At 51.3% G+C, this 21,796-nt stretch overlaps 5 protein-coding genes across 5 annotated transcripts; all 5 read right to left on the bottom strand.

Annotated features, from left to right (window-relative positions):
- Window positions 1-1,407: 1,407 nt before the first annotated feature.
- Window positions 1,408-2,581, bottom strand: BDW74DRAFT_28234 (uncharacterized protein). Its single transcript, XM_073732412.1, has 2 exons — window positions 2,262-2,581; window positions 1,408-2,193 (listed from the first exon to the last, which is right to left on the bottom strand). Exons 1-2 carry the CDS (start codon window positions 2,277-2,279, stop codon window positions 1,489-1,491), a joined length of 723 nt encoding a protein of 240 aa, XP_073583452.1. The 5' UTR covers window positions 2,280-2,581; the 3' UTR covers window positions 1,408-1,488.
- Window positions 2,580-5,969, bottom strand: BDW74DRAFT_28233 (uncharacterized protein). Its single transcript, XM_073732411.1, has 2 exons — window positions 4,891-5,969; window positions 2,580-4,832 (listed from the first exon to the last, which is right to left on the bottom strand). Exons 1-2 carry the CDS (start codon window positions 5,737-5,739, stop codon window positions 2,943-2,945), a joined length of 2,739 nt encoding a protein of 912 aa, XP_073583451.1. The 5' UTR covers window positions 5,740-5,969; the 3' UTR covers window positions 2,580-2,942.
- Window positions 5,970-8,252: 2,283 nt separating this feature from the next.
- BDW74DRAFT_28223 (uncharacterized protein) lies at window positions 8,253-8,850 on the bottom strand. The gene has a single exon (XM_073732410.1). It carries the CDS (start codon window positions 8,702-8,704, stop codon window positions 8,312-8,314), a length of 393 nt encoding a protein of 130 aa, XP_073583450.1. The 5' UTR covers window positions 8,705-8,850; the 3' UTR covers window positions 8,253-8,311.
- A 147-nt stretch (window positions 8,851-8,997) lies between these two features.
- Window positions 8,998-15,607, bottom strand: BDW74DRAFT_178808 (putative tRNA-splicing endonuclease; the record flags this gene model as incomplete). The annotated part of the gene is made up of 4 exons (XM_073729280.1): window positions 8,998-9,108; window positions 9,173-9,268; window positions 9,331-15,511; window positions 15,585-15,607. The coding sequence occupies 4 exons, from the start codon at window positions 15,605-15,607 to the stop codon at window positions 8,998-9,000; spliced, it is 6,411 nt and encodes a 2,136-aa protein (XP_073583449.1).
- Window positions 15,608-16,689: 1,082 nt separating this feature from the next.
- On the bottom strand, window positions 16,690-21,373 carry BDW74DRAFT_178807 (uncharacterized protein; the record flags this gene model as incomplete). Its single annotated transcript, XM_073729279.1, has 4 exons — window positions 16,690-17,566; window positions 17,621-17,850; window positions 17,904-20,849; window positions 20,924-21,373. 4 exons carry the CDS (start codon window positions 21,371-21,373, stop codon window positions 16,690-16,692), a joined length of 4,503 nt encoding a protein of 1,500 aa, XP_073583448.1.
- Between the last annotated feature and the right edge of the window lie 423 nt (window positions 21,374-21,796).

Raw genomic sequence — 21,796 nt, 5'->3', positions numbered from 1 at the left:
AGAGTCTTAAGAGGCACAACTATAACTGGCCTGCGGTGTGGGATTCATCATCCAAGCCCAGAATAACATCCGACGCCGAAGCCACTCTAAGCCGCGTTGCTCGGCTATTGATCGCATGGATTTTCAACAGTAATAGTATGCAGATCAAGGAGTAGACGCGCAACCAGGCTGAGCAGGACAGGGCATCCGAGAATAACATCAGACACACTGCCACCACCACATCATCATCCGTCTCCGTCCCCAGCGATCGGAATTCAAGCCTTGAGACGGCGGAGTTGAGCCGGAGAGTTTCGGGACTCCCTACAGCCTGTACTTTACCCGCGCCCCACGTACTTTGAATCATGCCAGAAATCCCATCCCCACTGCAACTGCCCCAACCAATGGCGATACTTCGATTGTGCATCTTTAGAGATCACGTTGCCTTCCCCGCAGTGAGAACTAGGCAGACTCCAGGCTACCCAGCTCCTAGGTACAAGAAGCAGACCTATGCAAGAAGCTGCGACATGAGCTTGAGCACATCTTACAAGGCATGATCAAGGTTGCCGCTTTCAGGGGGCCTATGAAGTTTGGAGAATGATAACTCCTATATCATCCTTGCTGGTACTTCACCCAATTCAGTACCATGAGGTCTTTGCAGTCTATGAACGAAGGGATATGAGCAAAGAGAGTCGGCCCTAGTCTCGACCCCATACAGACTAAAGGGTCAGGACTATAAGCCACTGTTGATGGAGTGATTATTATGTTTGCTCGGGTCTTCTACCGCGTACCTGGGACACCCTAGAGAGTGGTAGTGTATACATACCTATAGGGCTGTTATTTGGGAGCTAATCACGTGCAATACTCACCTAGTTATGGCTAGATTTTGCCTAAAGACAGAATCAAGAAGCCCTGAAGAGCCAGCATGGCCGGCCATCACAGCCGGTTCAACTTCGGAACCCATCTGCCAGCGCAGCGCAGCATTATTGCTGCGAATCCTCCCGATGCTCCCTCACCGAAATTGAGGTTCGGAGGTGTACTACCAAAAGCGGCCTAGGCTGTGCCGCATAAGGAAGGTGATAAGCCGGCCAGTGGGCATTCATAACCTGGGTATGACGTCTCATGAATCAGTATGAGCTTATGCATATTTGCATAAATATAAGCTAGGTTATTGTAGACGGCTCATTGCGCCAGAAGTCTGGTCTTCTTGTATTCGAATATCAAGGGTGCCTAAGATCTTGCATAGTTTCCCTCGGTCTTGTAGCATATGGGTATATTAAGCTTTATAATCAAACAACAAAAGAGATTTTTTGCAGCGGGAATGTGGTTACGATCTCTAGAGCCCTGGTTGGCAATTATATATTCCGGACCATCGGCTACCGAATACTCTGATTGGGCCCCCTTAATGTCCAATGCTCCTCGATATTACTACATTAACCTGGGTATATCTTCACACATCTGAGAACAGCATAAAGCTCTCCATCCTAGATTATTAATAATATACCACTGTCTCTACCTCGCAAACCTCCCCGCCCCCGCCGCCCACCCCCCACTCGCAGCAGGCGTCGCATCCTGCACAACACAAAGCAGATACTTCCGATCAGGCACCACCACAATCTCATGCTTCTTCGTTCGGAGCCTCAACAGCTTGACCTCATCCTCATCCTGTCCCTCCGAGCCCTCACCTTCCCCCTCGCCCGTTCCAGACCCAGACCCAGTTGTTGTGGTCCCATTAGCCAGCCCCGTCTCACTGATTCCATTCGCCGAGCTATCCTCGTTCAAGGGGTTCGCAAGCGCAAAGCTGAGATTCGACGCGCTGGATACGAAGGCGAAGATATGGGCTGCTAGGGATTCGGCTTGGGTTGGTTGGAAGGGTTTTGATGGCACTTGAGTCTGGGTCTGGGTCTGTGTTGATGTGCTTGTTGGAGATTGGAGGTGTGTTTCTGTTTCTGCGAAGGCAGGTTCGGGTTCTGTAGCTGTAGCTGTGTCTGTAGCTGTAGCGGCGTCGGTAGATGGTGCGGCGTCTTCCGATATAACCGGGGCAGGGGCAGGGATGGACGCTTCGCTCGTAACGGATGGGCGTTTAGGCGGTGCCAGGAGGCCCGTTGTCTGGATTATCGAGCCGTCTTTGCGGGAGAGAATGAGGGTTGATTGCACGCCCGGGCGGGAAGTGAGGTGGGAGAGGAGGGCGGAGACGTGTTGGGGGATTTGAGGGGACTATGTTCGGGGAAGATGTCAGCTTTTCCTATTTCTCAATGGATTTTGGCGACGAAGAATGTGCGTACTGTAGATGAGTTGGCCATTTTGGGCTGTGAACTTGCTGCGGGGAGGGTGTTTAGAGACGGAGGTGAGCTTGTTTGTTTGGAGACGTGTGGCTAAAGACGCTGCGGGCGCAATAAGGCCTGCTTATAGCGCTGGTCAACAGTTGTCAGGTAGCAGTTACTGTAAAGCTTGGGACAGCAGATTGTTGTTGTTCGATTGAGGGGGAACGAAGCTGCTTGCCCAATTTGTTGTTGTCAACAAGCTCCATTGTCGGCCGCCGCAATAGATGGGTGACTAAGCATAATCTTGCTCTTAGGGCAAACAACGCAATCTTCTATCTTCTTCTCTTACAATTTTGATATTATTGCTTGAATTAGAAAAAAGAGTGATTGATGGGTAGTACTCAGAGCTAATGTTGTAAGCATGTTCGCTTCTCAACGGTTCAGATGGAATGGATTCTATGTACAAAGCAGCTGGACTATCTGCGAGGACAATGTACACCAAGGAAAAGGGGAAGAGGACATAATTAGGAGCATCATAAAGTGAGTGTCCAGGACATAAGAAATATACTAGCATGATTGGCAGCGGTCATAGCTCAAGCCCAGCTGACGGCCTGGGGTACATAGAAAATAGAGTGGACGATAGATAAAATCACACAATGGCAAGAGGCAGAGGCAGAGGCAGAGGCATGGCATCAAAATGGATCAGCCCCTGGTAAGAATGCTCGACCGATCCGATAACCAGTCAAGGTCGAACTCATCAATCATCTGCTCAATCTCCCTGGCTTCGACGTCATCGCTTCCGTAGTTGTCCTTCTTGAACGAGTCGGGGCTTGCGATCCAGCTTTCTGGCTGGTATGGCGCCTTTCCATTGCGAGGATGTCTTTCTTGCCTAGTTGAGAACGCCTCAGAGGAGACAGTGTTGGTCCCCGAGGAAAAAGATGTACCGGTGAGTGGAGGCGTCGTGTTTGAAGCCGTCGTTGCCATCAGAAGGCTGGACAAGTCCTGCTTGACACCCACATCCAAGGCCGCAAGAAGTGCCGCTTGGAGAATCTTATTTTGACGCTCAAGATGCTCAACCCGTCCCTCGAGCGAAGTATTGGGCTTGGGTTCTGGTGTGTGGTAGTTGTGCCGTTCATAAGTCTGATGATCCTTCGCAGAGGGATGCGCCTGCGGCTTCTTCGCGAGACCACGCCGGCTGTAGTTCTGAAGCATTGTTGGGCTCATACTGTTGGTGGTCGGCTGTTTCTTCTGCGGCTGCCCCCTTTCCGTGGCAGGTTTATCAACAACTATAGGAGCTGGTTTTCGTCGGCGTCTTCCGGTGCTTTTGCGCGGCGGGTTCCAGTAAAAGTCCCCGGTCGGGCCTTCGTCATCCGATGATGGTAGGGGAGTTTCCTCCTGGTCAGGTATATTTTGTTTCACTGGTTCTCTCACAGGTTTTGCTTCGAGATTCAACGCGCTACTTCGTCGAGATACGTGGTGTTTCCGGTTTTGAGTCGAGCTTGGCGGGTTTTCATGACGCTCGAGTGCCGCAGCCATCGTCGTTGCTAGAGGCGTGCAGTATCGTCGATTCTGGATGAGTTGTCGCGATGGGTGCGTTGGTTGAGGAGCCTTGAGAGGAGGCGATGAAGAACCAGGGGAGACCATCCTTCGATACTGCTCTTGGGGCTTGGATTGAGAATCATCAGTTCTCCGTGTTTGGGCTGACCCTGCTTCCTTCTGGGACTCATCAATCTGGCCCTTACTTGAATCCTTCATATGTCGGCTTTTGGCAAGATCTCTCATTATCAACGAGCGGACCTTGGCTTCGCGAGTTCGCCCAGCTTTGCCCAGCGAGCCACGCCGGGGCTGGATAGATTCAAGCGGTCCTGCCTCGGGTGTCGCTGGGTTCACGGTTCCAACAATTCTCGGAAACGGAGAGTCACGACCTCGCGAAGCACTGTTGTTGGTATCCGGGCTGCTCGGCGATGACATACTGATACCCGGCGGTAGGCTTCCCGGAAGCTCCGCAATATGACGATTCAAGTCGAGCTTGCTTCTCCGTTTGCTCACAACCGAATGCTCACTGCTTTCATGGTTTTGAATACTTGGTCCGGGCACTGTAGGGAGAGGTTTGGCTGGCGCGGGGATAGGAAAGGCATCCATAATGCCTGGAGGCAAGGACGAAGGACGACGAGCCTCCTTCGCTTGTGCATCCGCCGGATCGAGCCTTTCCCTGGCAGTTACCGGAGGCTGTTCCGGCGCAGTCGTACTAGACTGCCTTGTACGGTGTGCATCGGACGCATCTTCATGAATCTTGGGTAGGCTGTTGGACGAATTTCGAAATTCGCGGTTGTTCGACTCAAAGACAGAAGGCAATGCCGGAGTGCTCTGAGATGTAGGGACAGGCGGCAAAGATGCTTTCGGTGTCGCGGATCGGTTGGTCGGGACACGAAGGGCTTTTTTGCTTGAAGTGCGAGGGGTTACAGCGTCGGGGAAGAGTTTGAGGATCGGTGTTGTTGGTGCTGAGGAGCTCCTAGAGCTGGCTGGTGGTGCTAGCTTGGGAGCCACTGGACCGGTGCGCTTCGATTTCAATTCTAGAGGCTGTGTCTCGTACTGTTTAGCGTTAGTATCGTTCAACCGGCGGGAATACTAAAGTTGCAAGTATACTTACGTTCGATCTCTCGCTTGACCTCAACGGCTGAGCTGAATCGTTGGACCGTGAGGCAATAAACAACTCGTCGCTAGTCTTACGACCCATATCTTCCATGTTCGGTCCGGAGGCCACGGCGAGGGATCTAGGAAGCACACTGGGATGTGGAATGCGATCAATGGCGGATGCAGTTGTCGCGTACTGAGGCTGGTAGGGCGGAGGCTCGCAATCTTCACTCTGGGAGAAATTCACAGCCGCCTCCACAAATGATGCGAGGTCACGGAGATCCAGTGACGAGACATGACTACTTCCCTTCGAGCCCGGCTCGTCCCTCCTTTGAAGCGGATGATCCAGCCAGGGCCGCCCAATGCCCTCAACATCCCGTTTCGAGGTCGACTTGTAGCTGAGATCAGTGGTGGATTTGGAGCTCGACGCCGACGAACCAACACTTTGCTTGTTGCCCCATTTGTCGTAATGCAACTTCCGGAAATTATTATGTTGCTGAAGTGCTGCGAGTTGACGAGCCGCTTCCTCCGCCCTTGCCTTTGACTCCGTGCTCTTCTTGTTCCGCAACGCCAGTCTGAGGCGCCTCTGTCCGGCTTTGATCATGTCCTTTGGGCCGTTCGTCTGCGCAGGCAGGGGGGATACGTGGGTCTGGAGAAAGCGAACAATCTCTGTGACATTCTCGTCCTCTGGTTGTGCTCTGTCTAAAGGATGTATATCTTCTGTCATGGACAAGTACTGCTGATACTTTGGGGAAAGAGCCGATAGGGTGTACGTGCGTTTGGACGATTGCGAACTGGGCCGGTATGTCGGGATGGTCGGACTCGGTGCCTCAAGGACCGCCCCGGTTTCGTTGCGCCTCTGCATGGGTGAGGGTTTGCGGCCGGGCCTAAGCCACCGGCAAGGTAGAACGTGAACGGTGGCAGAACGAAATGGAGGCTCAGTGTTTGAGAGTATGCGGTCCGGCTGCCGTGTGTCGGAGTCAAGGTATGCGAGTAACTATACACGTTTTTCTTGCCCTGAATGTCTTGGAAGAGGTAGGTCGTTTGTCAAGAAGTCAATCGTGTGTTCAATGCCATAAGCAATTGTAAGAGGGACAACGAGTTTCGAGCGCGGGGGATCCGAAGAAAGTCTGACAGAGGCTTATTGAGGCCGATATCTACGATACTTAGTGAAACGTGATTGCGGGCTGAATTTGAGACCTAGCGTCGTGAAGACAAAAGAGAATGCCTCGGTGACAGGAGTACGGTAGGCTGGCCCAGGCTTAAGAATGGGATACTCGAGAATCGGCGCTGTCATAAACTTATGTATTCCGGAGATATCTTTCGTCAAATGAACGCTTGGTGCAAAAATGCACAAATGATGCAGCGCCAATTGGGACCCATAGCTCGTTCTCGGTAATTGTCAGATAAAGTTGGACGAAAGCAAGAACTATTCCTGCGTGCTAGGATTGGAAGCCATCGGGGGCCGGACAAGCAGAGGGGAAGCATTGGCGATGAACCATGCAGTATCTACTGCGCAGCGCGTGGAGCTATTGATCGCCTAGAAGGGAAGTTAGCCTCGCTCGAAGTGGACACGAAGAAAAAAGCAAAGAGAGCTAGCGAGACGTTTGAGGGGCGATCCTGAGTTCCGATCCTTTTTCTAACTCTGGCGACGAACTTGCACCGGAGTTTCCTCTGAAGCAGATCCCCTCTTGAGTTGATAGATAAATGAAGCGCAAGTCGTGGCTTCGGAAGCTGGCCCCGAGGAAGATCGAGCTAGGAGGTGTAGATTTGACCATCCTCTTCGAGTTTAAAGCCCCTCGTCAAAGCTTTCCCTGGCATATGCTGCGGCCTAAACCCATTAATCGGGTGATGCACGCCCCCGAACAAAAACAAAGAGAAGAGCTGGAGACCCGAAGCCTCCCCACAGACGCAATTCGCTGCCCGCACGACTCCAGCTGCATGGGGACTGCCGGTTTTGTGCAACAGTGGCAATCGAATCGTTCCTGAGCTGGCTTTGACAAGGCAGGGGTCCCCCTGAACACGATGCAAGGGATCTCTGTCATTGTTCTCGAGGACGGATCACAATGGAATAACGCTTTTTTTTTTTGGCATTTCCTCAGCCGTTTGCTACACGCGAGTTCAATAGCGGCCAATAAATCCGGTGGCTGACGCGAAACACACTCGCGTCCTCATGACAATATAACGGCTCGGACAGATGAGGGATCGATCAGCTAGAGACGATGATCAGAGTAAAAAGTGGAGAGGATTTGACAGATGTCGCTGACTGCTTAGCCGGTTGGGAGCCACTGACTCGCTAGAGCAGCTTGATGGGCCAGCCAGGGCCGACTTCCCAGACCTCGAGGGAACTGGGCAAACACGACACTGGCGCCAATGAGATGATGGCAGACCTAGTCATTGTGTTGGTGGCAGACGCACAAACAGGGGGAGCAAACCCAAGGGGGTGGCTCGTAGAACCACTGATTGAGGGGGGAGGATAATAATAATGCAATGCAGAGCGGTCAATCAATCAATCAAATGGCGGAGATGAAGGTGATTGATGCAGCTGCGGAGGGGAAGCTGAAGAGAGAGAGACAGAGACACAGACGCAGCAATGCGGCTTTGACAGATCACATTGCGCTTGCTGACTGATCCCCACTCGACTGTGGTCAAAGAAACTCAATATTGGGGCCAGGACCAGCTCTCGTCTCTCCCCAACTCACTCACTATGGCACTTTCATGGGATTTCCCCTCATTAAACTGACAACTTCGAGAAGATCATCGAAGGCGCGCGACTCCGCCATATCTGGAGACGGAGAACCGCTGATCGAGCCGAAGGATCGATACTCGAACGACAGCGATTCCAAGCTTGTCCCAAGCAGGGCAAATGCCAAACACTGAATCGGCCACCGAACTTGTGCTCTGGTTGGCTGAAGCCACAGCATATATTCAAAGCAATCACGGCGGCGAATAAGGACCCATGGACGTGGATTCCTCCGATTATCTGCAAAATTGAAAACAGGGCGCCAATGGTGGTGCTGGATTAGGCAGAAGAAAGAATCAGGCCCCTTCCCTGCAGCGATCATCTACGGAGTAGGAAGGAGGGAGACATCGATCTATCCATGTCATGTTCTCGGTCCCCAAAGTTATACCTTGTTGGCGGGCTACACCGTATCAGCGTATTCAGTAGATACCCTCGAGGTTTCAGTGTCTGCCCCTAGGATGCAGTGACGTCGGTTCAGTAATGTCCCACCCGACAAGCTGGTGCGCATGAGTCGTGCTTCATTTACGTATTTCCCGACTAGAATAGATTTAATATCTTGTGGAGCGCGGCATCAAGTCGGCGACTGAGCCGGAGTTGCAATGCCTTTGCCTCGGCAAATACGAGAGGATGATATGGGCTGTGTGCGGCGAAGGATCACATAGTTCATCTAGTTCCTGGAGCTTCCTTTACGCCCTCACCGATGAGGATCCAACGGTCCAAGATAAGGATGGGCAGTTGGGCCCATTATCAGAATATGGAAGCCGTCAGAGCCTAAGAGGAGGCTGAGGACGGACTTGTCCGAGTCGACAGCTGCTCCACGTCGCCGGCGGAGGAATCCAATGCCCCAAGTCAGCCACATTTCCTTGATCGCAACATATCTACGAAGATCTCGAACCTCGTCTTGTTTTAAAAGCATCGGGGTATATGCACATGAAGTTTGCCTCCCTGGTCTCCGTCGATATCTGCCATACACTCCACGGCAGCAAGTCATGCAATGAATCAAGTAATAAAAAGGCGATAACCCAAACGCCACAGTATGCTTTTGATGCGTGTCTTTCAAAGGCTGACGGCATGTACAATGAACCATCTGCACTGATTCTATACAACTCCACCACAGCTCGCAATTCTGCAAGGAACAATGCCTGGGCCCGTCCAATAATGACCTTTGTCAAAAGGGCCCGGGGAAAATGTTAGATGGCTGTGTAACGTGGAGAGTACGTATGCGGAAAATAATGGGAAAATCAAGGCGCAGGGGGCAGCTCTGACGCTCGTTTCAGCCGCTGCATGATGTATGTGGGTAAGTAAGGGAGTTTTATATCAAGCAGACAATATGCCCATCGATAACGTCTATCGACGCTCTATCGCTGCTCTATCGCTGCTCTATCGACGCTTCGGCCGTATGAATGGGTCGGCGGCCTTCTTCTTGCGCATTGGCGGTAGCGGCGGCCGCACTCCGTTCCCTGGCCGCTGAGGTGGTGGGCGAGGAGGAAGCTATGAGAAGCAGGCAAGTTAGCAACGTTCGATTTGGAACTCTGAGACGATGTGCTGAACATACATTCGCGGGACCTGGGCCAGTCTGCGGACCACCGGTTTGCTTGCCATTGTTCAGCGGCGCGTACGCTGGCCCATCGCGAGAAGGCTTCATTAGATTCTGGATAGGTGTCAGTAACATCGAAACCAGACCATCCTCAGGCCAATGCATCATGCACTTACCTCTGTGCTCGGTGGAGGAATATTCGCTTCGACCCTGCGCCGCTGATTCTTCGGACCATTGGGCGCATTAGGAGGCGCTTTCTGATTACCCTTGCCCGGTCGAGGGCCCTTGGACCCATCGGACAATGGCGAGTCTGTACGTTTGCGCTTGCCAGAGCTGTCGGGGTCCTGGGCTATAGGCTTGTCCGTGGAGACCGCGATGGTAGGCACCTTAGGATCATGACCGCCCAGCTGTTTCAGCCGCTGCTTTTCAACGCGCTGCTTCTGGTTCCGGGAATGCTGTAGTTCCTCTCGCGCGATTTTGACCTTTTCGTGCTTGGATAAGACTTTGGTCGAGCGGCAACTATGCGAACTGTGACCGAACTGGCCACATTCTGTGCAACGTTCCGCCGTGCAGTTGAACTTGGTGTGGCCGGCCCCGCCGCATCTGAAGCAGCTAGTACTGCCGCGAGCCATTTCTTTCGACTCCTCATTATCACAATTCTGAGTCATATGAGCGAAGCTGCCGCAAAGTCCACAGTTGCGTGTCTCGTCCAACCCGTTGCCACCACCTGACGGTCCTTCCGGTTTATTGATCGGTGTGCCATTTCCGGACGCAGCCGCAGACACGGGTGATTCGGACGGGAGGTTCTCAAGAGAGACTGATGGCGGTCGAGAGACAGATGAAACAGAAGGGGCCCTTGATGGCCCTGGAGATTCCGTTGCATCGGCTTCAGCCATCTCCACATTCTTGTAACCAGTAAACTGGGGCTTTTCAAGGAGCTTTGAAATGTCACCATCAGTGTAGACATTTCTCTGACGGGCGTCTGTAATCAGGTTTCGCCAGAATTCTCCCTGAACCAACGATTGCGAATTACCAAGAACCCAGAGTGAGGATTTCGCACGGGTCAGACCGACGTTCATACGACGGATATCGGACAAGAAACCAATGCCTTTGTTCGAAGCCCGCACACAAGAGAAGATGATAACCTCAGCTTCCCTACCTTGGAAAGCATCCGTAGTGTTAAAGTCAATCATATTGAAGATAGCATTTCCGTACTTGTTGGCAAATTGGTTCTTCAGCTCCCTTAGTTGTCCTTTATACGGGGTGATGATACCAATCTTGCCAGTGAAGTTGTATTCGCGAAAATCCTTCAGTAGGCGCTCATAGAGTTGCATGGCAACTTTCAGTTCTGCCATGTTGACCAATGAATGCCCCTTTGGTGCACTTTGATGGAGACCCTGCACGTCAAAGAATCGGTATGGACTGAGGAGCTCGCTTTGATGCCAAGGGCGAGTACGCAACTTAGCCATATTCGGTCCATCTTGTAGCCTCCCATCATAGAACGCTGTACGCGGGAACATGCTGATCGCCGGATGCATACGGTACTGAGTGTCCAACAAATGGACGTCTTTGGGATGATTCGCTTGCATGCGGACGAACAGACTCTGTTCATACTGATACTTTGACGCGACCTTTGACAGGACTGTAGGCGGCAGCTGCTTCGGGTCTCCAACAAGAATACATTTGGAGCATCCGTACTTTAATGGAATGAGAGCGTTCAGTTCAATGGACTGGGCTGCCTCGTCAATCACAACAGTCTCAAATTCGATGCTCAAGTTTTGGAACATCTCATGTCCACTACCACTGAGCGTGGCGCAAATGACATGGGCCCCATCGATGATCTCCTGCTGGATCCGTCGGCGATTGAGGTCGGCATCGCGTGCCGCAGAATGATTCTTGTCTCTGGCATTGTCAATCTGGTGACTCAGCTGCGTCTTCTTCTTTTTAAGCAGATCGAATTCTCGCTGTAGCTCTTCAGGGGCGGCAAGGCCTTGCGCTCGGCACTGGTCCATTCTCGAGCGAACTTCTTTGAACGCAGTGTCTGCAGCCTTGTGCTCCATGTAGATCTTCTGTAAATCGTTTTCGCCTGTCTTATCGCCAGCAGTTTGTTTCAACCTAGCATTTACCAGTTCGTCGAGGGTAACGTCCAGGACATTAGTGTTGATTGCCTCACTCCTTCCCAGACGAATAACTGATAGTTTCTCGTGGCGACCGTGAATTGTTTTGACTCCCTCTTTGAAACGCATAACCAACTCATCAACAGCAGCGTTACTGGGCGCGCACACCAGTAGCTTCTTTGAGGTCGTTGTCCGTGCGGCGGGCCTCGTGTTGCTTGCCGCGATGGGGCGTGTTATCGCAATCCCTTGGTCTTTGAGGGCGTTCGTTAAAAGAGCACCCACCAGAGCCACAATGGTCTTTGTCTTTCCGGAACCTGGAGGTCCCTGGATCAGGGTAAACGCATCATTGTCCATAGCAGACTTGATGGCTTTTGCCTGGGCAGGGTTGACGTTGTAGTTGTCCGCGAGAGGCTTGAGGCTCGCATCAGAGTAGTTGAGAATAGGCGAAGGCTTGGCTCTGACGATCTCCTCGCAAAGGTCGTAATACTGAAGAGCCATAAGAGCACCAAATTCACGCTCAAGCGGCGTTAAGGACGTAATCTTTGCTCCATATATTGTTGCACCAGGGCTCAACGCGTTGATGAAAGGATGACCAGGATTGACCCTGTAAGATATCTCAACCATCCCTTTCTTCCGAGTGATACTAGCGACCCTGGCTAAACAGTGAGGTGCGGACGGATTATTTGTAGGATTGTTCGCTTTGGAGAGCAAGACCAGATCCGCTTCAAAGACTCCGGTGTCTTTAGCGTCCATCCCAGGCATATTCGTGCTAACTTCCACGAACAAGTCCACAGACAGACGGGTTGCGACCTTGATCTCAAAAGACCGGAAACCCCCTTCTTCCTTCGAGGCTTGGAAGCCTTGCCAGGCTTCAAGAATTAGAAGCGGCTCGAACGTCCTCTGGTACTCAATGGGGTCCCGGAAGGCGTTAGAGACAAGGGTATAATCTGTACGTCCCGAGTTGGTAGGAAGGTCACCGCTCGCAAAGAAATCCCAAGCCAGAAGGGTACGGTGCAAAGATGAAAGGTCCGGAGCTAGTCGAGCACGCATATCCTTCGCAGAGCGTACTTGCTTGATCTTCTTGACGGGGCCTTGGATCTTCAATGACTTCTTCTTACTCTCTTCATAGGCTTTCACAGCGTCTGGTTTTGAGCTTGCTCTAGGTCCGAAGAGTTCTCTATCAAGTTCATCTTCGCTCTCTGACTCGGACTCGGAGCCAGAAGACACCATCATACTATCAACGGGAGTGGAGTGGTCCTTGCCTCGAACCCCAAGTCCAGTAATAGCAGAACCTTGCATGGCCGTCTGCTCGGCGACACCAGTTGGAGCGCCCTTCTTCAAACGTGCCAGTTCCGCCAGGTCACGCTTCTTCTTGGCTTCTCTTTCTCTCTCGCGCTTCTCGCGGAACGACTGAACAGCCAAGTTCGATTTCAAGGGAGCCGGAGTGGCAACCGGCTTGGGCGTAACAGAAAGTGGCCTTGCAGTAGGCCTTTCTGCCCTTCGTTTGGCCTCGGCTGCCCCGAATCGTTCTTTGCTTAACTCAACAGACCGGGACAGTTGGAGCAGGACACTGTCTGAGACGTCGCTCTCGTCGAACTCATCGGTCGCTCTGGAGGGGCTTGGCGAAGCTGAAGTGTCGGCTGGTCTAGTGAATGCCGTGATCATACTCTGCTTCTTGAGACTAGCAGTAGACGCAGTGACCACGGGTTTCTTGTAGTAAGCCTCCAGGGCTCTCACAAGTTCGGCCTTTTCGCGAGGAGTAATGATCGTCTTGACGACACTCGTGACCGCAACACCCTCAATGAAGTCCAGAGCATTTTGTCTCAAAGTGGTGACATTCAGTTCGCCGAGGCGACGCAGAATCTTGGACACAAGGCCAACCAATGTCGTTGCAAGATACTCATCCTTTAGCCGAAGCCACTTGGCCATTCCGCTCATCGTCGCCGTCGGAGGCTTGAGGAAGTTTTCACGAGCAGCTGCCTCTTGAGAAGGATCCGCATCGATAACAGCACTCAAAAAGACACCGTACTGACTGAACAAGAGATCGGCAAATTGAATACTGTCGCGGCAAAACTCTAGCATTACTGACTTGTCGTTACCGCGTCGATGCCACTCCTCCGTTTCGTCGAAGATGGTTGTCAAGGCTTGCCAGAGGTACTCCCAAAGCTTCTGGAGAGACAGGGTTTCCCGGCGATCAACCAATTTGCGAGCTCGGAGTATACCAGTCTGGGTATCACAGAGAATATCCACAATATCTGTACCGGTATGTATCATTCTTGGTGCTGAGGCGAACGTCTTCATGTTGGATATTCTTCGGAAGGACCAGCTAAGCCCGTACATTGTCGTGGTAAAGAAAGACTGTAGTAAATGGGAGATTGCATCTCTGCGAGCAGACTGGCCGCTGACATTTTTGATTAGGTCCACAGCGGCTTGATAGGTATTATGATCAGCTGCGAAGAGAGTAGACACAAGAGCACTACCGGTGTCTTGGCTCTTGAAAAGCTCATCAAGGTGTTCAGGTTTAAAATCAGCCAGTCTTTCGATAATTTGACAAGAGATATGTGTGAGATGACCGTATATGGTGTTAAAATGTGTTTTCTCCGGCTTCGTCCCTTCTTTCAACGAAAACTTCTCTAGACCAACCAGCGGTAAGATCCCGAGCAGCGCAGATGTCGATAGAGCTAAGTCATCTTCATTAAGGTGTATGATGACGGCGTCCCAAATGTGGGAAGAGTATGTGCTCACACCATGCTGCAAAGAACCATGCTTGAGGATAACTTCGTAATCACTCTTCAGAGACTGACACTCCAATGCCAGTGTGTTGCGAACAACATCCATACAGAGTGACTTGATTGCACGCTGTCGACCCTGCTCGACAGCGAATCGCGGAGGCTTGAGAATTGTGTTGATGTATTCGCTCAAAACTCCCAAGGTCTCGGATAGGACAACGCGTGCTACTGATTCTCTTGACGATTCATGATCGGTAAAACTGCGAAGAGTATGGAGTAGGCTGAGTAGGCCGACATCAAAGCAGTGATACCTTGCTAAGTTCGGAAAACGCTGGTCCTGCAACCGATCAATGAGTTGGTGGACGAGAGACCTGCATGCCGTAGGTTGATGCGGTCCTTTTAGAGACGACATGAACGGCTTGACCCATGATAGCATATCCTTCATAGCTAGTTTCTCATATGCCTCGCCCTCCTTGGCTTCCATCAGAAACGCCTCTAGCTGGGGATTATAGAAGACAACCTCGACGATGGCCTGGGGCGATATCGTTTGCATTGCGTCCCAGAAATCCCCCGGTGCCTTTTCTAAAAAGATCTGGACGGTGTTGAGAGTGAAACGTAAACTAGGGGATTGGATAGCAAGGTGTTCGACGGAGAGACGACACGGATCGATTTCAAGGGCGCGTAGATTGTGTGTAATTTGCTCCTTGTCCAACCTTTTGGCAATAAGCTGCATGCCACGCCAGAGCCGCTGGACCGCGGCTACCTGCCCTTGCTGAGACGCCACCCTTAACGCATCAAGGAGGCCCTCTTTGATTGCCCAGTCAAACTCCGTCGCAGTCGGAGGTCGCTGATACCGCATCCAAGAATGGATGGCCCAGAAGCTGCGGCCTTGATTGGTACTGAAGAGAAAACGAGTGACTGCCGGGATGTAGTCGGAGACCTTGAGGGTGCGTTTGGTCTGGATTAACCTGAAAGGCTCGTCAAAATGTTCTGTCAGCAAGCTGTCGCTGCGCAGCATAGCATCGCAACTCAATGTTTCGAATATTGATAATAACGATGATCTGTCAAGCACATGTAACCCAATCTGATCCGATGGCAACGATCGTAATGTCGCGGTAGCAGTCGACAGATTCCTCGTTATCCGTTTGATATCACACTCGTCGAGCATGCGAAAGAACCTTTCAATGTCTTCGTCATCATACTGCTCCTTCAGTTGTTCCATGAGCCATATCTTCCCCATGTAATAATGCTTGATACAGAGATCACACTTTTCCAGCATTTCGTCAATCTTCTGCCAGATCCATTTTTGTAACTCCTCAACTTCCTCGTTATACGCCAGAATCCGCATGCAAGAAAGAAACTCCTCTCTGCGTTCTTTGGCTTCGGCCACCAATTCCGCTACACTTCTCCCTGACTCGTCTTTCTCGTTCACGTCATCGTATCGCGCGTGGTCTTCGTCATGTTGCCGCGGACAAAAGATGTGAATTTCGCTCGGCAGAGCCTGAAGCTTCCTGATCGTGGAGAATCATTTAGTCATTGAGCAGAAAATGAGAGGAAGGCATAGGGTATCTGCTCGATCCTTACGCGATAGTTTTCATGAACTCCATGGCTATCTGCAAGCAAATCTGAAGTGACGTCTTCCATAGGCAAGCAAAAGATCACGACACATCCCTCTGATAACAAGAGAGTTACAGAAGTGAGAGGACAGCAATTTATGGGGCAGATTGATGGACACAGTTGCGTTTACTGGAGCAGCTTAGACCATAGTAGCTAGGTTCCTCGGAATCGGTGCGACGGGCGCGCTCCGTATATTGAGAAACTGCCGCCGCGCGGAGGGACCGATCTATAGTCGGAACTAAGTTATCCCTAGCGGATCGAGAGCCCCAGAGTGGTTTACCTCCCAGATGAGGCAAAAGAAGTTCAGATTCGGTAGTTGACTGAGAAAAGAAATTAAATACTGGCGAAGGGCCAATTTACTGCCGGAAATTGACAGAGGCGGTAAGACACGCCAAGATACCACTTTACGCGCAAACGCGCCTTGCCTTCAGGCGGGGAGGAGCTAAGTCTTCTCTACAATCCAGTCCATGTAAATCTCGCAAAATACACATTACTACGGAGTACAGTGCTTAGAAGATGGATGCCCACCATTAAGTGTGTCCCTCAAGAATCTGCAGAGTACATTATCGTCCATAGACGTCTTTTTCACATGCGCCTCTCTTGTCCAAGATAGACTCCGACGTAACCAGACTCGCTATCAATCAAAAACTATTTGCAAGAAGGAAAGATTATGAAGCGCAGCTGTGACAGGAGCTGAAGGCCAGGATGCGTCCGCAAAAAAGCTTTTGTACAGGGAAAAGAAAGGGTGAAGAGAAGGTTAAGCAGAGCCGTATGCCGCAGAGCAAACAAGGGCAGGGATAAGGGATGGACGTGGAAAAAAGCTCGTGTGGGAATAATAGGTATAGAAAAAAAAAGTCAAGTTGCACCCAACCACCCGTATGTGTATACCAAACGCCTTCTATCGGGGAATCGACAAATGGTGCGACAAGCAAAGAAGCAGAAGACTACTCGTCAAACAAAGATAAGACACAGATCAGAACGCAGTGGCAAGAAAGCGACATGGAGCCGTCAAACACATGATGGTTAGTAAATGGAAGAGTCAAGATGGGATCGGGAGTGATATGGTGGAGGATCAGTTCGATTTGAGCGGGCTATGAGGGCTTTGGGGCCGGTGGGCGCCTGTTGTCAGGGACGATTCCATACGCGTCAATGTGTTGGCGGAGGTGAAGCCATCGGCTGCTTCGAAGCTCTGTCGGGCTCTATCGAATGAGTGTCGTGTCCGTTCGGCTGAGGATCGTACGTAGTCGACTGCCTGCGGGTGGGCATGCCGGGTGGTGTCAATACTAGAAGCATAGGTGGTTCCGTTACTACCATTCTGGCCGCGCGGATTATGCGTACGAACCGTCGGGGCAACGGATTCCGCATAGATCTGCTGATCATCTGAAAAAGGATTTTGCCTCGTACCAGAATCAACCGGCTTCCCCAGGTCAGAGGACGCCGCAGAACCGTTTGCAGAACCAGCTGCCTTCGGGACAAACGTCTCAAACTCATCGAGGTATTTGAATTTGCCTTGTGTGATTTGCTCACGGATAATGTCGACGTCACGCGGGAAGAACACTTTCTGAACCGACTTGACCACAAAGCGAGGGAGAAGGCATATTGTGACTGTCAAGAGAAGGACGACCCAGAAGGATAGTGTCCCATACGTCTGAGCAGCGGCGCCATAGAATTGTGCGGAAGCTTGGACGGATGAGTAGACTCCAGTCCAGAAGAAGATAAGCAAGCAACTGATCGCGTTGATCAACACTGTCAACCAATCCCACCTATACGTGTTCATAAGTATGTAGGTGTTGCTGGCAATAACGGCACAAGAAGCGACTAAGATACCCATTCGATTGCGATCGCTGATGTCTAAACCGTTCTCAGTGACGAAATTTGCAGGCTCATACAGGAGATATGGCATGTAGTAACAAATGACGGATTGATAAAAGCCGTCAGCCATGTGCAGCCTGTACAGAATTAGTCCGGTAACTCAAACGGACAAACGATCGAGTGACACATACCAGAACTTCGTTTGAGACCACTCCAGTCTTTCAATTCCCCTCATATACAGCTGAGGAACGGCGAGCGATACTTTGTCATCAACATCCTGGTCGAAGATACCCATTAAGATGACGGGTAATGATGTGAACGCAAGGTTGACCAGGATGATATAAGTGTAATCGAACAAATAGGAGCCATCAAAGTCGTTGTAAATCGAGTACCAGAAAAGCGCGAAAGTCCAAACCAGATTCTTTGAAGACAGTCAGCTGAGTACTTCTCGATGGTAGCCGCAAAGACACTCACCTTGTAAAAGAAGTTGGCGGTCGTTTCTCCCAATCGTCGGTAGGAGTAGCGACCATGAACAAGGATAAGTCGCTGTAAAAATCGGAATTGCCCAATGGCATAATCCGCGGACATGGCGGCTTGCCTACCCTCTTCACCGATAATACCGACTCCAACATCAGCCGCCTGAATCATGGCGACGTCATTAGCTCCATCGCCAATAGAGAGGGCCATGATATTGAGACCATCTTTCACTAGCTTGACGACAGCTGCTTTCTGAGCGGGACTGACTCGGCAGCACAGGACAGATTTGCATTGCTTGCAGAGAAGGAGGAATCTCTGCTTCATCTCGTCCGTGAGCATCAACTTTAGAGTCTCACCATCGATAACAACAGCATGAGTCGCTTCGGGTGGGCTATGATCCTGTCGTGCAGCAATAAGCTCTTCATCAGACCCCGTAAGCCCGAACTTGCGTAGATGTTCGTCCAGCTCCCGAGAAGCCTGCTGCCGCTGGTCTCCGGAAATGTTGAAGACGATAAGTTCCATTTCGTTGGTCAAGAGGTTGCAAGAGAATCCGATGTTGATGGCAGTTTCAACTTTATCGCCAGTAAGAACCCATAACTTGATACCTGCATTGGCCAGCAGGGATATAGTATCAGGTACACCGTCCTGCAGCTTATCTTCAATGGCAGTGCCTCCAATTAGCATGAGATCCTGTTCAATGGAACTTGCGACATTCTCGAGTTTCTCTTCGCGATCTGTGAGTGCAGCTGCGGCAATGTCGTGCTCCTTGCTCCATGCCCTATACTCCTCTTCAGAAAGCTTTCGGTCTGCCACGCAAAGTGTTCTCAGACCTTCGCGCGCAAATGTCTCGAGATGCTTTGCTGTTTCCCTCCGAAGCTCTTGCTGCTTGCCTGGAGCAAGACGCGAATATATGATGCTATCTGCGCCTTTGCAAAAAAGTCGTATACTGCGATCAGGCATGCGGACGATTGCACTCATTCGCTTTCGGGTTGAATTGAACTCGAGGGTATTCAGAACAGTGTACGTACGTTCCTCACCCATGACATTTACAATGAGGTCGTCATTCGAGCGCCCAAGCAGCGTGAAGCCACAGTCACGCGCTGTGCCAACAAGAGCAGCTTCGTCGGGTGACTGCGCCTTGAACTCAATTTGAGGAGGATCGCCAGGAGTATGCTCAGTAATCACCGAATGACAGACGGCAAGGGCAAGCATGAAATGTTGCGTGGCCTGTTTCTGGGCTGCGCCTGACTGGCCATCCATATCTGCAACGTAGTCCGGGGAGATGAAGGTTAAGTTCTCGTCCCGGAGATATGGATTATCATGCACTTTCCGGAGCAACTTGATCATCTTGGTCGTATCCATGGCAATCTTCTCGCGAGCTCGTGCAGCTTCAGCGTCAGCATCACCGCCTTCTCGTCGGACAAGACCAATCTGGGCTTCTGTAAATGCTTCGCCGTATGATACACCATTTACGGTGCATTTCTTGAAGTCCATGACGTTTTGAGTCAACGTGCCGGTTTTGTCGGAGAATATGTACTCGATTTGCCCCACATCGTCGGAGATGTTCCAGGACTTTGGTATGCAGGCGATACCGAGCTTTTCATAATACATGAAAACGTCGCTGTGGATGAAGATGGCCTGGGCTGTGCGGACGATTTCAAGCGAAATGTAGAGAGAAATTGGGACCAAGTTCTGAAACAAAATCAGGGCGACCCAGAAGGTAATGATACCAGTCACTGCGGGAGTGCTACCATAGGCCGTCTCAAAATAGTTGAGGGACCTATTATCTGAAGCCCACGCCACACCATTGACGATACCGGAGACGAGACACATCATGAACAAGATAATGAAGTTGTAGATAACGTTCCAGTTTAGATCCTTGGCGAGCTGAGGGCGCTTGCTAGGCGTTTCACCAGAGTTAAGCATAATCTTTGTCTCAACGCCGGTGAAAACAACAACACCTAGCACCCACTCAGTATTACGCAGTGAGCACCCGCGCAAGAGCAGATTGTTGATTGTAATTGGTTCCACCATCTCCTTTCGAGGCGCATCGGGGTAATCATGATCGCGCTGGTCCCAGCGTAGGGCAGCATTATAGGCGTACAGGTTGGGATGAGGAGCCTCGCTCTCAATTATGAACTCCGACCTCTCGCAGTCGCGCGCATGACGAACTTTACGGCCACAATGGAGGGCTTGGCGAACTTTCAGGTTAGTTTCTCCATCAAGACTCTTCGTTTCCACGTAGCATGCGCCGTCTGGGTCGGATGTTGACAGCACCACAATGTCCGCAGGAATGGGATCACCATTATAGAGTCGCACAAAGTCACCGACCTGAAGACTTTTCCAGTAGTCACGTTTGAACCGCGCATTGCCAACTATCTGCTTGGACATATCCACAACACTGCCAGCTTTCTTCGCAGTTAACGAGTTATCTGACGGCGTAATGCTAGCACGATGAGCGGCTTTGTCCGGGTGAAGGTACTGGCTTGATTCCGGATTGGGAAGAGGCCAGTCCGAGCGAGCATCGGGAACTGGGGAAGAGACAGGGGTCATCTGAATAGCCTCTTCCTGTCCGCGATCACCATGGTCTGATTCCATTGATGCCCTGGGAGACGCAGTTGTTAGAAACGAAGCGCGCCTCTCGGTGAATGCGGAGTCCTCGTTCTTGTTGCCTTTTGAAAACGAGTCTCTGAGTTTTCGGTAGGTCCAGATCGTCCCGCGAGTACAGGCTTTCTTGAAGCGTCGCCACAGGGATACGCTGTCTTCGGTGGAATTCACGTTGTGCCAGTCGACTAATCGGTATACAGGGGAATTGTTCAGCTCGGTGTCAAGTACTGTCCGACGCCAATCCTCAATGGCATCTTTTATAGCCGTGACCACAATGATGACAATTAGAGGTACCGTGTTAAGGGCAGGGTTGTCGACACCGAATATTGAGAAGAACTAGCGATCCCATATAGTATTAGCTCTGATCACAGCGAAATCAGCTCATTAAGGAGAGCTGGCGGAAAGCTTACACCCAAGATAATGATGAACAAGAAGTAGATATTGGCGATGTTTTGAAACTGGAACCACAAATTCTTCGGAACGAAGGTTATAGGCGTATACTTTGCAGTGCGGACCTTGTTCCGCGGATAATTCGCTAAAGGATGGCCATCTTCGTCCCTTTCAGATTCAGGGAGCGGAACGTTGACATAGACCTTCCTATTTCCTTCGCCGGAGCTTGGGGATGCCGGTGGCTCTGCCGTCGAGTTGGCCGTGCCAGATCTTCGTTTCTCGTCCCGGTTTTCCTGGCGCTTATGAAAGCGATCCATGATTGAAACGCGTTTCCGCATACCTCCGGCAGTGGAGGCTCGATGAGTCGCCCACCGTTGGCGATTCGTCGGCGTTGAAATGTTGCTGTCCGTCTGTTGAATTGGAGGTGGTGGAGGTTCGAGCCTATCCGGCTCTGAATTGAGTGAAGCCATCCTGGGCTAGAGCTCGCTCGCAAGGGACGTTGAGGCGCGAAATTAAGTCGTGAAGAGTGTATTAGGGAGCCTCCGCTCCAACGAGCCGAACCCGGCAGCGCAACCAGGATCCCAACGCACTTGTTATAGATATCGCGCGATGCAAAGTAATGCAGGATATTATGAATGGTATTCCGCCAGGGCGCGGCCGCCAAATGTTAGGAGGCGATCGAGGTGGGCGTCGAGACGGGCCGCCGGCGTCGTTCGGTGGTAGGCACAACACAGGGGAAAGGCGGCTGGAAGAAAAATGAGGAACGAACGAAGGACTTCAAACACCATGGGCCATGAATATGCTAAATAAAAGATATATAGAAGGCACGGGTATTGTGAGGAACAATCCTCAGGCAGTTTGGGGAGCTGGAGGGGAAAGGGAAAGATTGAGAG

This window comes from Aspergillus multicolor (genome assembly GCF_047715735.1).
Source record: "Aspergillus multicolor strain CBS 133.54 unplaced genomic scaffold BDW74scaffold_14, whole genome shotgun sequence".
NCBI lineage: Eukaryota > Fungi > Ascomycota > Eurotiomycetes > Eurotiales > Aspergillaceae > Aspergillus > Aspergillus multicolor.
This window is presented reverse-complemented; position numbering and strand designations above follow the sequence as displayed.

What these genes read in the sequence shown, in the direction of transcription:
- BDW74DRAFT_28223 (XM_073732410.1), bottom strand. Translation starts at nt 8,704, where the DNA reads ATGGTTCATTGTACATGCCGTCAGCCTTTGAAAGACACGCATCAAAAG.
- BDW74DRAFT_28233 (XM_073732411.1), bottom strand. Translation starts at nt 5,739, where the DNA reads ATGCAGAGGCGCAACGAAACCGGGGCGGTCCTTGAGGCACCGAGTCCG. An exon ending in GGTCAAGCGAGAGATCGAAC is followed by an intron (nt 4,833 to 4,890) that starts GTAAGTATACTT and finishes AACGCTAAACAG; the next exon opens with TACGAGACACAGCCTCTAGA.